The 13319-nt window shown below is 39.3% G+C and overlaps 1 protein-coding gene across 1 annotated transcript; it reads right to left on the bottom strand.

Annotated features, from left to right (window-relative positions):
- Positions 1-1066: 1066 nt before the first annotated feature.
- Positions 1067-13028, bottom strand: ppp1r3aa (protein phosphatase 1, regulatory subunit 3Aa). The gene is made up of 4 exons (XM_063009255.1): positions 12247-13028; positions 10534-10583; positions 7469-7569; positions 1067-5416 (listed from the first exon to the last, which is right to left on the bottom strand). The coding sequence occupies exons 1-4, from the start codon at positions 13026-13028 to the stop codon at positions 3449-3451; spliced, it is 2901 nt and encodes a 966-aa protein (XP_062865325.1). The 3' UTR covers positions 1067-3448.
- Positions 13029-13319: the final 291 nt, after the last annotated feature.

Below are 13319 nucleotides of genomic sequence, written 5' to 3'. Positions count from 1 at the left end.
CCGATAAGGCACAACATTACGACCACCTTCCTAATATTGTGTTGGTCCCCCTTTTGATGCCAAAACAGCCCTGACCCGTCGAGGCATGGAGTATGACACCTTTCTATCAGAACCAGCATTAACTTCTTCAGCAATTTAAGCTACAGTAGCTCGTCCATTGAAGCGGACCACACGGGCCAGCCTTCGTTCCCCACATGCATGACCCTGTCGCCGGTTTACCACTGTTCCTTCCTTGGACCACTTTTAATAGATATCGACCACTGCAGACCGGGAATACCCATCAAAAGCTGCAGTTTTGGAGATGCTCTGACCCAGTCATCCAGCCATCACAATTTGGCCTTGTCAAACTTGCTAAAATCCTTACGCTCGCCAATTTTTCCTGCTTCTAACACATCAACTTTGAGGATAAAATGTTCACTTACTGCCTTATATATCCAACCCACTAACAGGTGCCGTGATGAAGAGATAATCAGATTTATTCACTTCACCTGTCAGTGGTCATAATGTTATGCCTCGTCGGTGTACATACATTCACTTTACAGGTACAGTGCCTATAGAGAATCATCAATTAAAACAAAATAAATTCAAATGGATTTTTTGCAGGATCAAAGTAGAAATAAACAGCATGACCTATTCAAAATGTAATTAGTAAAGTATATATATGGCTTGGATAAGTGAACAGCTACTTAACTTAAATGTTATAAACTGTCTCAGGTTCATCCAATCACCTTCCAAATCATACTTGGTTAAGTGGCCATTGCATCAATTACTTTAGTATAAAAATGGCTGTTCCTTGAGAATTCCACTACTAGTAATGCATGGTAGCAAACAATTTACCATGGTTTTAAACTGCCTTTTAAAAAGGACTCCAGAATAAAGTTGTTGATATAGCAAAGCACACTACAGAAAAAACTGCCACACCAACTGTATAGCATATGGTGGTGGCAACATTTTACTGATGTTTTCCATCACAGGTCCCCTAATCAAGTGCTGTTTAAATGTCACAGCCTATAATAGTATATTCCAACTAATTTAAAGGCAACATGAGTAAACATAACATCCAGCATTGAAATAATCATTCAATTTATTGACAATAAAGATTTGTTCACAACATATATCATTAATGTGAAAAAGTAACTGCCTTACCTAAACCTAATAACTGGTTGTGCCAACTGTTATCAGTAACAACTGCAATAACTTGTAATAAGTCTTTTACATCAATGTGAAGGATTTTTTATCCAATCTTGTTTGCAGAATTCTTTATATTTGGCTACACTGGAGAGTTTTCAAGCATGGACTGCCTGGTTAAGGTCTTGTACCAGCATCTCAATGAGATTGAAGTCAGGGCTTTAACTTGGTCACTCCATAACGCTAATTTCTTTGAAGTAGACTTGTGTGCTCACTCACGCTCTCACTCACTCACTTTCTTAACTGCTTATCCAATTAGGGTCGTGGAGGGATGCTGGAGCCTGTCCCAGCTTTTCAATGGGCGGAAGGCACACAGTAACACCCTGGACGGGGCGCCAGTCCATCGCAGGGCACACACACATACACACATCTACGTATAGGGCAATTCAGTGTCTCCAATTATCCTGACTGCATGTTTTTGGATTTTGGAAGGAAACCAGAGCTCCCGAAGGAAACCCACGCAGACACGGGGAGAACATGCAAACTCTAATCGAACCCCGGACCTTCTTGCTGTGAGGCGTCAGTGCTACCCACCGAGCTACCGTGCCGCCCTGATTTGTGTGCTTTAGATCATTATCCAACTTTACATGAGCTTTAGGTCACAAACTAATGGGTAGACATTCTCCTTTAATTTTTTGATAGAAAGCAGAATTCATAGTTCCATCAATTATGACAAGTCATCTGGATTCTGCAAATACATTGACATGAACTGAGACAAGTGAGGGCATGCAATTCTTTAGACGTTCGTCTGTGTTTTTGGATGAGTCATCAATACATTCTTGGTGAAAGGTCAGCCTGGCAGTATGACAGTATGCCCGGTGGTTGCTAATAAAATTGAACCCAATTGAATTAGTACCTAAGGGGGCAATTACTTTTTCACATAGGGCCAGATACTGTATTTTTCCTTCAATATCATCATTTTTGAAGAAAAAAACAAACATATTGAGTTTATTATTTAATATAATAAAATATTAAAGGTAGTTTGATGATATGAACAAATACAACATATATGCAAAAACAGAAAACAATGGGAGGGGGCAAATAATGTCACAGCACTGTGTGTATACAGTTGTGGTCAACATCACTGGCTGCCTTGATTGTTTTGCATAAAAGCCAGTATCTTCAGAAATAAGTGGATGTGTAACAATTTTATATCATTAAAATATTTAATAGCATGTCCAAATACATTCAACAAAAAGTTCACTTGCATGCAAACGATATGGACAAAATTAAAGACATCCTTTCCTAATACTTGGTTGACAACCCCCAAATGTTTTTACAGCTTCAAATCCAAAGATTGTCAATTGAATTGAGATCAGGAATCATTGCTTGCCAGTTTTAATCAGTGCATTTTTACCTTCTCAACCATTCTTGTGTACTTTTGGATGTGGTTTGGACCCATTTTGTTTAACCTAATTTAGTTTTCTTACACTTGAGAGCACATTTCTTTCTAAAATCTCTGATAATCCTCTGATTTCATTGTTTCTGTAACGTGGCTTCCTGTCTCAGAGGCTGCCAAGCAGCCCCACAACATTATGGATCCTTCAACATGTTTCACTGTAGGTATGGTGACCTTTTTATAGGCCTTCATTTCAAAGTCTTTAGACATAACACACGGGTATGCATTGTCAGCGAGGTCTAGTTTGGTTACATTTGTTCATGGAACATTTCTCAGAAGGATTGTCTGTGTAAGTTTTGGCGAAGGTCACTTTTTATGCCGTTCTTTAAACAGTGGGGTCCACTTTGACTTTTGCCCATAGAGCCCTGTTTTTGTTCAGTGTGTGGCTCATGGTACGAGTTGAGGCCATCACTCCAGATGTCTCAGCCTGGAATGTGGTTTCTTTGCCACATTTTAATCCACCTTTATAGGGTTGTATTAATTTTGTTTTCCACCTCATCCTGAAAAGTTCTGGATTGTTCCATGAGAAGTAAATGTCTTGATAAAATTTCAAACTGTTAAAGCCAGGATGCCAAGATCTTTGGAAACAGACATGTACCCTATTGATTTTACATGGTATATTAATATTCAGGGGCACCACCAATGTTGACCACAATTATATACATTTTGTTTTGTCTTACAAAGTGTCCTGTTATGTCTATTTATGTCACTGTTTTAGTATTATTGTAATCTTGCAATTTAAAAGAAGCTGACAATTATTTTATTCATAAACATGCATCAAAAGAAAAGAAAAAACACTGTAAAACTCATTGTTTCCTAATGTTGGGCCCTTAAGATGCTTTAATTATTTTATTGTTGATGTTAATCCACACTGTCAGCTGTGCTTGCTCGCTTTTTTAGGCTTTGCCTGCACCACCAGCACACAGACAACACATAGATGGCCAGGCAAACTGGCAGGTCATGCAAATAAGTAGCTATAAAAATTATAACCAGAACTGTATACCGCAGGGCTCCAGAGATATGGCTAAATGAGCAAAATTTAACCCACCACAAGAGTAACCAGTTCAACATTGAGCCCACTGAGAGTGTAGTCGGCCTGGAGGATTCAACAGGAGACTTAGCTCCCACAAGCTGATCCTGCGACTCCTGAGTTGCCCTCTGCCTGAAGGTCTTCTCAACGTCAAAGCCCTTATAAAGGGCAGGAAAGAACATATTCTCACCCTCAGTCACAGACTCTGTCCAACTAAAGTGCCCAAATGGTTTACTGGTCTGGCTAGTCACAGAAAGCATGAGTAAGCGTGTATGTTGGTAGGTATCAGAAGAACGTTGAGGTTGGTGTGATTCCATGTCTGCCTCACTATCCTTTTCACAGATACTTTCAGCTTGCTGACCCTCCACTTTTGTTTTAAGGTCATTTTCACATTTTCTATCAAATGTATTTTCATCTAAAGCTACAGATCCAATGATCTCCTGTTTCTGGCTCATACTCAGTTCAAAAGGTCCCCCTTGCAAGGGCTCATCAAACACAGCATCATCTTCAGCTTGTGCCTCTACAGCCCCACTTTTACAGATTTCAGTCCACGTGGGTGATTCCTCTTTATCACACATCACACTTGCACCTGTCAAAGTCCATATTTCTGAATTCCCTTCTTTCAATTGGGTGAATTCCTCATTCTCTTCTGGCCTTCTGCCTTCTAGTACCACTGCAGCATCTTCAGGATATTCCCTCCAAGACATCTTTATTTTTGTTTGAGTTGTTTTTTTATATTTGTCTTCAATATGCTCTTCCGTCCTTACCATTTCTTTTCCTTTATCTGCATGCTGTTCTTCAAATGACCCTTCTTTCTCATTGGGTCTGTTTGTCAATGGCTTGTCCCTGATCCCTTTAAATATCAGAGGGTCTCTAACTACTTGACTCGTGTCTCCGTTCACCTCCTCCTCAGTGCCTGGGCTGGTTGCACATTTTTCCAGCAAGACTTCATCTCCTGCATGTGAATTTGCTGGCACTGACGTTCGGGCCGTCTCCCCTGGGTTTGCTAATGGCAGTGACCCGTCTTCTCTAAAAGACATTATACCAGAAGTGTGTCCATCATGTGACGCTTTGCTGACACAAGGCTCCTCTGCCCTCCATTGGATTCTGGGCAACTCTGATTCCTGAAGGGTGTCTGTTACAAAGATGTGTCCTGTCCTTTTGGTATACTCATAACCCAACACCTCTGTGACATGATTGGGGTTGAAAACTTGCAACAGTTCAGCAGGATTAGAGTCTAGAGTTACATCTAATCTTATACACTGGGGTGACCCAGTTCCCCCGGCTAGAGGAAATTCCTTGGTATCTTCAGTTGCACTCCATTCTGACAATGAATTCAACGTGTCATATTTAGTATTTAATGGTTGTAAAACATTTGATTTTGCAATGCAGGTTAAACACTCTTTATCCGAACAGTTGGCGTGGTTGTCTGAACTATCTGACCCTTTAAGAAAAGCTTCCCAGGCATCGTCAGATGACTCTGTTGACTCATCCTTTGTTTGTTGCTCAGCAACACTGGGCCTTGTACCATTGCTGACCTTTGGATCATGTGTTTGAGAGAAAGGTGTGCATTTGCCCCAGTCCAGAGAGAGCAGGTGGATCTGGTGGTCATCTAAAATTGGGGATGTGTCCTGAATCATTACTTGAATATGCTCTGGTGCAGGGAGCACCACCTTTAAACCGTCTTTGATTCTCTTCCTGTCCTTAAGATGATCCAGCTGGGATTCAGACTCCCTATGTGAAAAGTAATCTTGCATGCATGACAATCGAGTTGCCCGCCGTCTGCTGCGTCTTGCAGCCTGTAGAACAAAAACAGCCACAAAGTCATAATTCCTGGTACATCAAATCTCCTATTTACAATATTGCATATAGTCCTACATGTGTTTTTTGTTTGTTAGTTTTAAGTGTTATAAGTGCTTCTCTGCATCATGCCACTGCCCTCTCTCAGTCAACTGCATTTAAAACTTATGCACCTTACAAGTGGATATATATAGCAAGCTAGTAGCCATTTCAGATTGTCAAACCGTGTTGCAAAATATAGTAGAGCAAAACATGTATTAAACCACTTTTTCGGTGTAGTTCTAGTGCATGAACTCACTCGTGTGAATTTGGTGCAGCTGCCTAATAGTCTAATCGACTAACCCACTCAAACTGGACTTAAGTCTTTGCAGTACCCCTAGCCTGGTTGGGCACTTAACAGACACAATAGGCTGTGTTGGCTGGTAAGGAACACTAAATGGTAAAACACCTCCTTGCTGCTGCCTTGAAAATAAATCATGTTTTATCTATATTAAGACATTGTCATTGACTATAAACAGCTATTAAGCAGCAAACATAAAACAAATTTATTAGAGACAGCATTTTCATTTTCAGCAGACACCTTTATCCAAAGTGACTTACAATTCAGACTGTATGTATTGCAAGCAGGGTTAAGGGCCTTGCCTAACGGGCCAGGAGTGGCAACCTGGCAGAGGTGGGGCTTGAACCAACAACCTTTCAGTTACTTGGCCTGTACTTTAACCACTGAGCTACCACTGCTCAAAGACAGAGAGACAAAGTGCAGGTCGTTTGTTTTGGAAACAAAATAAGAAAGGTGAGACTGAAATGGTCTTGGCATGTGCTTGAGAGGCCATGGGTATGAGAGTTATATCATAAGAAGGGAGTTGAGGATAGAACTAGCCGGTGAAGGAGAGAATGCAGTGAGGGAGAACATGCAAGTGGTTGGGGCGACAGGAAATAGGAAAGGTCGAGATAGAGGTGAATGATACGTGGTCAACGGGAGCAGCCGGAAAAAGCTGAAAAGCAGCAATTAAATAAAATAAATAAATAAATAAATAAAACTACAGAGCTATTCCTGTCAGTAAAATTAGTTAGTAATCATCCCTGTAAAGGTATGATTTTTAAAACCAATAATTATTTAAGATTAAAACTAAACAGTCCCTTAATAAAACTGTAGAATGGCTGAAAAGCATTTTGAATAACAGAATAAAAAGCAATAAGTGCACAATATCTTAATACATGCAAAACTTCTCTACAAGTGCACTACAATGTAAATAAAATATTTGCAAAAAGTATTTTAGACAAATTAGAACAACTTATAAACAATGAAGAAAAAATATATTAGAAAAAATAGGACTCTCTGGTATCATTATACTGGTGTTTCAGAAAAAATGGGACTACAGGGACATTAAATTCATTGAAAAAAATATATATATTAGAGGAGAATTTAATCTTACTGACCAAGAAACTAAATCTAAAGAGAAAGTGAACATTTTAACCCCACACATACAGACAAAGTAACTAAACGGGACTTTAAAAATAAGATAAAGGTAATTGCATGGCCTAGTCAGTGTCCTGACATTAAACATGAATAGAAGACTTTGTTATTGTGACTTCATTAGAGGTACCCTTGTAACTCTGGGAAACTGAAGATAGTAAAGGAATGAATCAATACTAAACCACAGAGCTGTTAATTATTACTTAATCTTGACGTCTCACAGTTGCTATTGGCAGCAACACCTTTGCAATGAAGTACTAATGATGCATGTAAATTTAAACATATGCTAAACTGAGAGTGCTTTAAATAACAAAACAGAAGTGGTTGAATACTTGTTTCTCATCAGTATTTAAACATGAAATATCTGGTACTAGAATGATTGGATGTTTTTTTTGCTAATGAGGAATATTTGCATGTGTGGTTAAATGTATGTATGGCTAACACACAAACCTACCCCAGCACAGTTTCACTAAAGTGCATTTAATCTCTTAAAGCATCTACAACCCACTTGTTTATGTTGATTCGTGGATAATAATGCAGATCATAGTGCAGAGGGAAAATAACATGTCTTTACCAAAAGTTTGCCGCTCTCCTCTTGGGAACATCTTGCTGGGCTTTTTGTTTTGTGCTGAGCTTTTTCTTTCTCACTTTCTTCAGACTTGAGCGACTCTGGTTCTGAAAAATAAACAACTTTACCACATGGCTTAAACAACTAAGACTCAATACACAATACTAGGTCACTGCTCATGGCTTAAACGACTAGGACTCAATACTCAATACTAGGTCACTGCTCATGGCTTAAACGACTAAGACTCAATACTCAATACACAATACTAGGACACTGCACATGGCTTAAATGACTAGGACTCAATATTCAATACACAATACTAGGTCACTGCTCATGGCTTACACGACTAGGACTCAATATTCAATACACAATACTAGGACACTGCACATGGCTTAAACGACTAGGACTCAATATTCAATAGACAATACTAGGTCACTGCTCATGGCTTAAACGACTCGGACTCAATATTCAATACACAATACTAGGACACTGCACATGGCTTAAATGACTAGGACTCAATATTCAATAGACAATACTAGGTCACTGCTCATGGCTTAAACGACTAAGACTCAATACTCAATACACAATACTAGGACACTGCACATGGCTTAAATGACTAGGACTCAATATTCAATACACAATACTAGGTCACTGCTCATGGCTTAAACGACTAAGACTTAATACTCAATACACAATACTAGGTCACTGCTCATGGCTTAAACGACTAAGACTCAATACTCAATACACAATACTAGGACACTGCACATGGCTTAAATGACTAGGACTCAATATTCAATACACAATACTAGGTCACTGCTCATGGCTTAAACGACTAAGACTTAATACTCAATACACAATACTAGGTCACTGCTCATGGCTTAAACGACTAAGACTCAATACTCAATACACAATACTAGGTCACTGCTCATGGCTTAAACGACTAAGACTCAATACTCAATACACAATACTAGGACACTGCACATGGCCTAAACGACTAGGACTCAATATTCAATAGACAATACTAGGTCACTGCTCATGGCTTAAACGACTAGGACTAAATATTCAATACACAATACTAGGTCATTGCTCATGGCTTAAACGACTAAGACTCAATACTCAATACACAATACTAGGACACTGCACATGGCCTAAACGACTAGGACTCGATATTCAATAGACAATACTAGGTCACTGCTCATGGCTTAAACGACTAGGACTAAATATTCAATACACAATACTAGGTCACTGCTCATGGCTTAAACGACTAAGACTTAATACTCAATACACAATACTAGGTCACTGCTCATGGCTTAAATGACTAGGACTCAATACACAATACACAATACTAGGTCACTGCTCATGGCTTAAACAACTAAGACTCAATACTCAATACACAATACTAGGTCACTGCTCATGGCTTAAATGACTAAGACTCAATACACAATAATAGGTCACTGCACATGGCTTAAACAACTAAGACTCAATACAAAATACTAGGTCACTGCTCATGGCTTAAACAACTAAGACTTGATACTAGGTCATTGTTCATGGCTTAAACGACTAAGACTCAATACACAATACTAGGTCACTGCTCATGGCTTAAACGACAGACTCAATACACAATACTAGGTCACAGCTCATGGCTTAAACGACTAAGACTCAATACTAGGTCACTGTTCATGGCTTAAACGACTAAGACTCAATACGCAATACTAGGTCACTGCTCATGGCTTAAACGACTAAGACTCAATACTCAATACACAATACTAGGTCACTGCTCATGGCTTAAACGACTAAGACTCAATACTCAATACACAATACTAGGTTACTGCTCATGGCTTAAACAACTAAGACTTGATACTAGGTCATTGTTCATGGCTTAAACGACTAAGACTCAATACACAATACTAGGTCACTGCTCATGGCTTAAACGACAGACTCAATACACAATACTAGGTCACTGCTCATGGCTTAAACAACTAAGACTCAATACTAGGTCACTGTTCATGGCTTAAACGACTAAGACTCAATACGCAATACTAGGTCACTGCTCATGGCTTAAACGACTAAGACTCAATACTCAATACACAATACTAGGTCACTGCTCATGGCTTAAACGACTAAGACTCAATACTCAATACACAATACTAGGTCACTGCACATGGCTTAAACAACTAAGACTCAATACTCAATACACAATACTAGGTCACTGCTCATGGCTTCAATGACTAAGACTCAATACACAATACTAGGTCACTGCACATGGCTTAAACAACTAAGACTCAATACAAAATGCTAGGTCATTGCTCATGGCTTAAATGACTAAGACTCAATACACAATACTAGGTCACTGCTCATGGCTTAAACGACTAAGACTCAATACTCAATACACAATACTAGGACACTGCTCATGGCTTAAACGACTAAGACTCAATACACAATACACAATACTAGGTCACTGCTCATGGCTTAAACGACTAAGACTCAATACTCAATACACAATACTAGGTCACTGCTCATGGCTTAAACGACTAAGACTCAATACTCAATACACAATACTACGTCACTACTCATGGCTTAAACGACTAAGACTCAATACTCAACACACAATACTAGGTCACTGCTCATGGCTTAAACGACTAAGACTCAATACACAATACACAATACTAGGTCACTGCTCATGGCTTAAACGACTAAGACTCAATACTCAATACACAATACTAGGTCACTGCTCATGGCTTAAACGACTAAGACTCAATACTCAATACACAATACTACGTCACTACTCATGGCTTAAACGACTAAGACTCAATACTCAATACACAATACTAGGTCACTGCACATGGCTTAAATGACTAAGACTCAATACACAATACTAGGTCACTGCACATGGCTTAAACGACTAATACTCAATACACAATACACAATACTAGGTCACTGCACATGGCTTAAATGACTAAGACTCAATACACAATACTAGGTCACTGCACATGGCTTAAACGACTAAGACTCAATACACAATACTAGGTCACTGCTCTACAATACTTGGCTTAAACGAGTAAGACTCATACCTGAGAGATCACTGCTCTCGACTGTGGACTTTCCCTCAGTAGAACTCTTTCTGTAAACATACAGAATGAAGAAAATCAAAGTTTGAAGGCAAAAGTTTACATACACTGGTAAAGGATACGATTCTTGTTACAGTGTTGATATTGTCTTGAGACACTGTCTTTAAAAAGGTTTACAGATAAATACAAAAAGAACAATATAGATACAGTAACCATTAGATGATTCGTTTTTTGGTATGGAAATGTCTTTATGGTGTTTTAACTTAGTGACATTGCCTAATTGATAGTGATTATGATTGACTACAGATGGTAACTTTTTAGTGTCCTTAGAAATACGACGAGTTTGACTGTACTTATCAAAACCTACATAAAACTGTGGTCTTTTGCCACAGTCAGAAAGAGCACATAAGGTGTCAACTTATCCTTTTGGGATGTACATCCCATGTTATTACCCCTTTACATTACTCTCTTAATTAGTACCCCTACAGAACATGTTTAACTCAGTTTTACTGAGCTGGGAAGATGCAGTTTTACTTACTGTGCACCTGTAACCTGGAAACGCACACAGCATAATCTAAAGCTTACCTTATTTTTATGCTTGGGATTTTTTTTTTTTTTTTTTTTTTTTTTTTTATCTTATTATTATTATTATTATTACTTCTGTCTGTTCATGCTTTATTTGATACATTAATATATATATATATATATGTATATATATACCGTATATATATATATATATATTTTTTTAATGCATTTTCTCCTTTTTTTCTCCCGACTTTGTAGTGTGTCCAACTGCCCGATTGCATCATGATTCCTCCCCACAAATGCAGACCCCCACTCTGATTCGAGGAGAACGAAGCTAACCCACGCCTCCTCCGACACGTGGGCAGCACCCGTATGCATTTTATCATCCACACTAGGCAAGTGCATATATGCGAATCAGCCTTGTGTACGGAGAGACACACCCTGACCAACGCACTCTTTCCCCGCCTCTGTGCAGGCGCCATCGATCAGCGTAGTTGCACCAGTTACGAGGAGTCCCTATCCGGCTAAATACCCCACCCCATATGAACAACAGGTCAATTGTTGTTTATGTGGCCGCTCAGCCCAGCCGGATGGCAGAGCTGAGACTCGATACGATGTATTCGAGATCCCAGCTCTGGTGTGCTAGCATGTGTTTTTACCGCTGCGTCACCTGAGCGGCCATTGATACATTTGTTTTTAAATAAAATTCAATTTGCACTTGCATTTAGTTGCATTATTTCTATCACCATATTCATTTTTATTTGTTCTCTGTGTTCTTGCTGTCTTTTTCCCACTCTGCTTCATTGTAAATGGTATTAATAAAGGTTTATTGATTGATTATTACAAACAAAATATTAGAGGGTTATACCACAAAATTAAACTACACTATATCTACACCATTAAAGTAATAGTCTAAAAATTGTTTAATGTATATCTAATGTAAAATATATATTTTAGACATGCATATTCCTTACAAATGTAAACTTTTAACTTTAACTAGATACTGCACTTCAGTTTAAAAAAAAATAATATTACAAATATTTGCGGAATTAAGTTTAATATTGAAATTGCATGACACTTTTTCTGATTCAACAGGTTGCCATTTAAATATTTGTTTTTATTTAACTGTGAATAGACCTTTTATTTCAATTGTTAGTAATTTGAGCAACTATTTAGTTAGTCTTACCCTACCTAACAGCTTTCAAGCAGCTCTTTTTCCCCTTGTAATTGTTTTCCTCCGTCTCCTTTTCTTTAGCTTCACTTTTCCCTTTCAGCGCTCTTCCTTCTCTCTGGTGGCAGAACAACACATAGTTCATGCCCCCATTGCTGGCCCAGAAGGTTCCAACAGAGGACTCATAGCAGAGGCAGAACTCTACCCGCACCCCAGCGGCCCCAAAGGGAGGCTCTAGGTTGAGTTGGAAAGAAAAGCGATCTGTCTCCCCATCACTTGAACCAGGAACGAACTCTGCTAGAATGTCAAAACTGCTTTGCCAGCTATCAAAAGTAGTATGCACATAGATGGTCTTGTGGTAGGATAGATTAAGAACACGGATGATGCCTCGGATGGTCGTGGAGCCAGGCAGGAGCTCGATGCTCTCGAGTTCAAGTTTGTTTCGATGAAGATGAAAATGCAGCTCCTCATCTGAGGCTGGGATATTAAAGATGCACAAAAGGTAGAACTCCTCTCCTTCTATAGTCTCTCTTCCAAGCAGCTGCTCCAAACCCTCAGACCCTGTCCCAACTCGGCTGTCAAACTCTTTAACAGACACCAAGTCCAGACCAAAGGCATCAGCGAAAGAAACCTTCCTGCGCACCCTGGAAGCCAAAGAGAGCTCGGGTTCAGACTCATCAGACTCATCACTGGAACTCCTCTGTGACTTTTGCTCTTGGGCTTCAGTCACCTCCTCGTCTTTGTCATTTTCATCTTCACTGTAGCAAGAGGCTGCGGCAAGCCCAGGCTCTTTTGCCGACATCCCTGCTCAGGGTATGACCAAGAGACAGAGGCAGGCTAAGTCCAGCTCACTGATACCCCTGCAATGTGACTGAACACCCCCACTCAGGTTGCAGCCAAACACCGTGCTTTAAGCCAGATTTAAAAATAGACGGATTACCCATGAATCTTTGTTTGTAAATGCTATGCCTTCCTCTACAGACACAAGCCAGATACAACATGTTCTGTTCTAACCCAGGATTAAAAGCTTGATGAAAGACTTATAGAAATTATTATATACTGTAACTCTACATATTAGAATATAAACCCCCCT

This window comes from Trichomycterus rosablanca, chromosome 1 (genome assembly GCF_030014385.1).
Source record: "Trichomycterus rosablanca isolate fTriRos1 chromosome 1, fTriRos1.hap1, whole genome shotgun sequence".
Lineage (NCBI taxonomy): Eukaryota > Metazoa > Chordata > Actinopteri > Siluriformes > Trichomycteridae > Trichomycterus > Trichomycterus rosablanca.
This window is presented reverse-complemented; position numbering and strand designations above follow the sequence as displayed.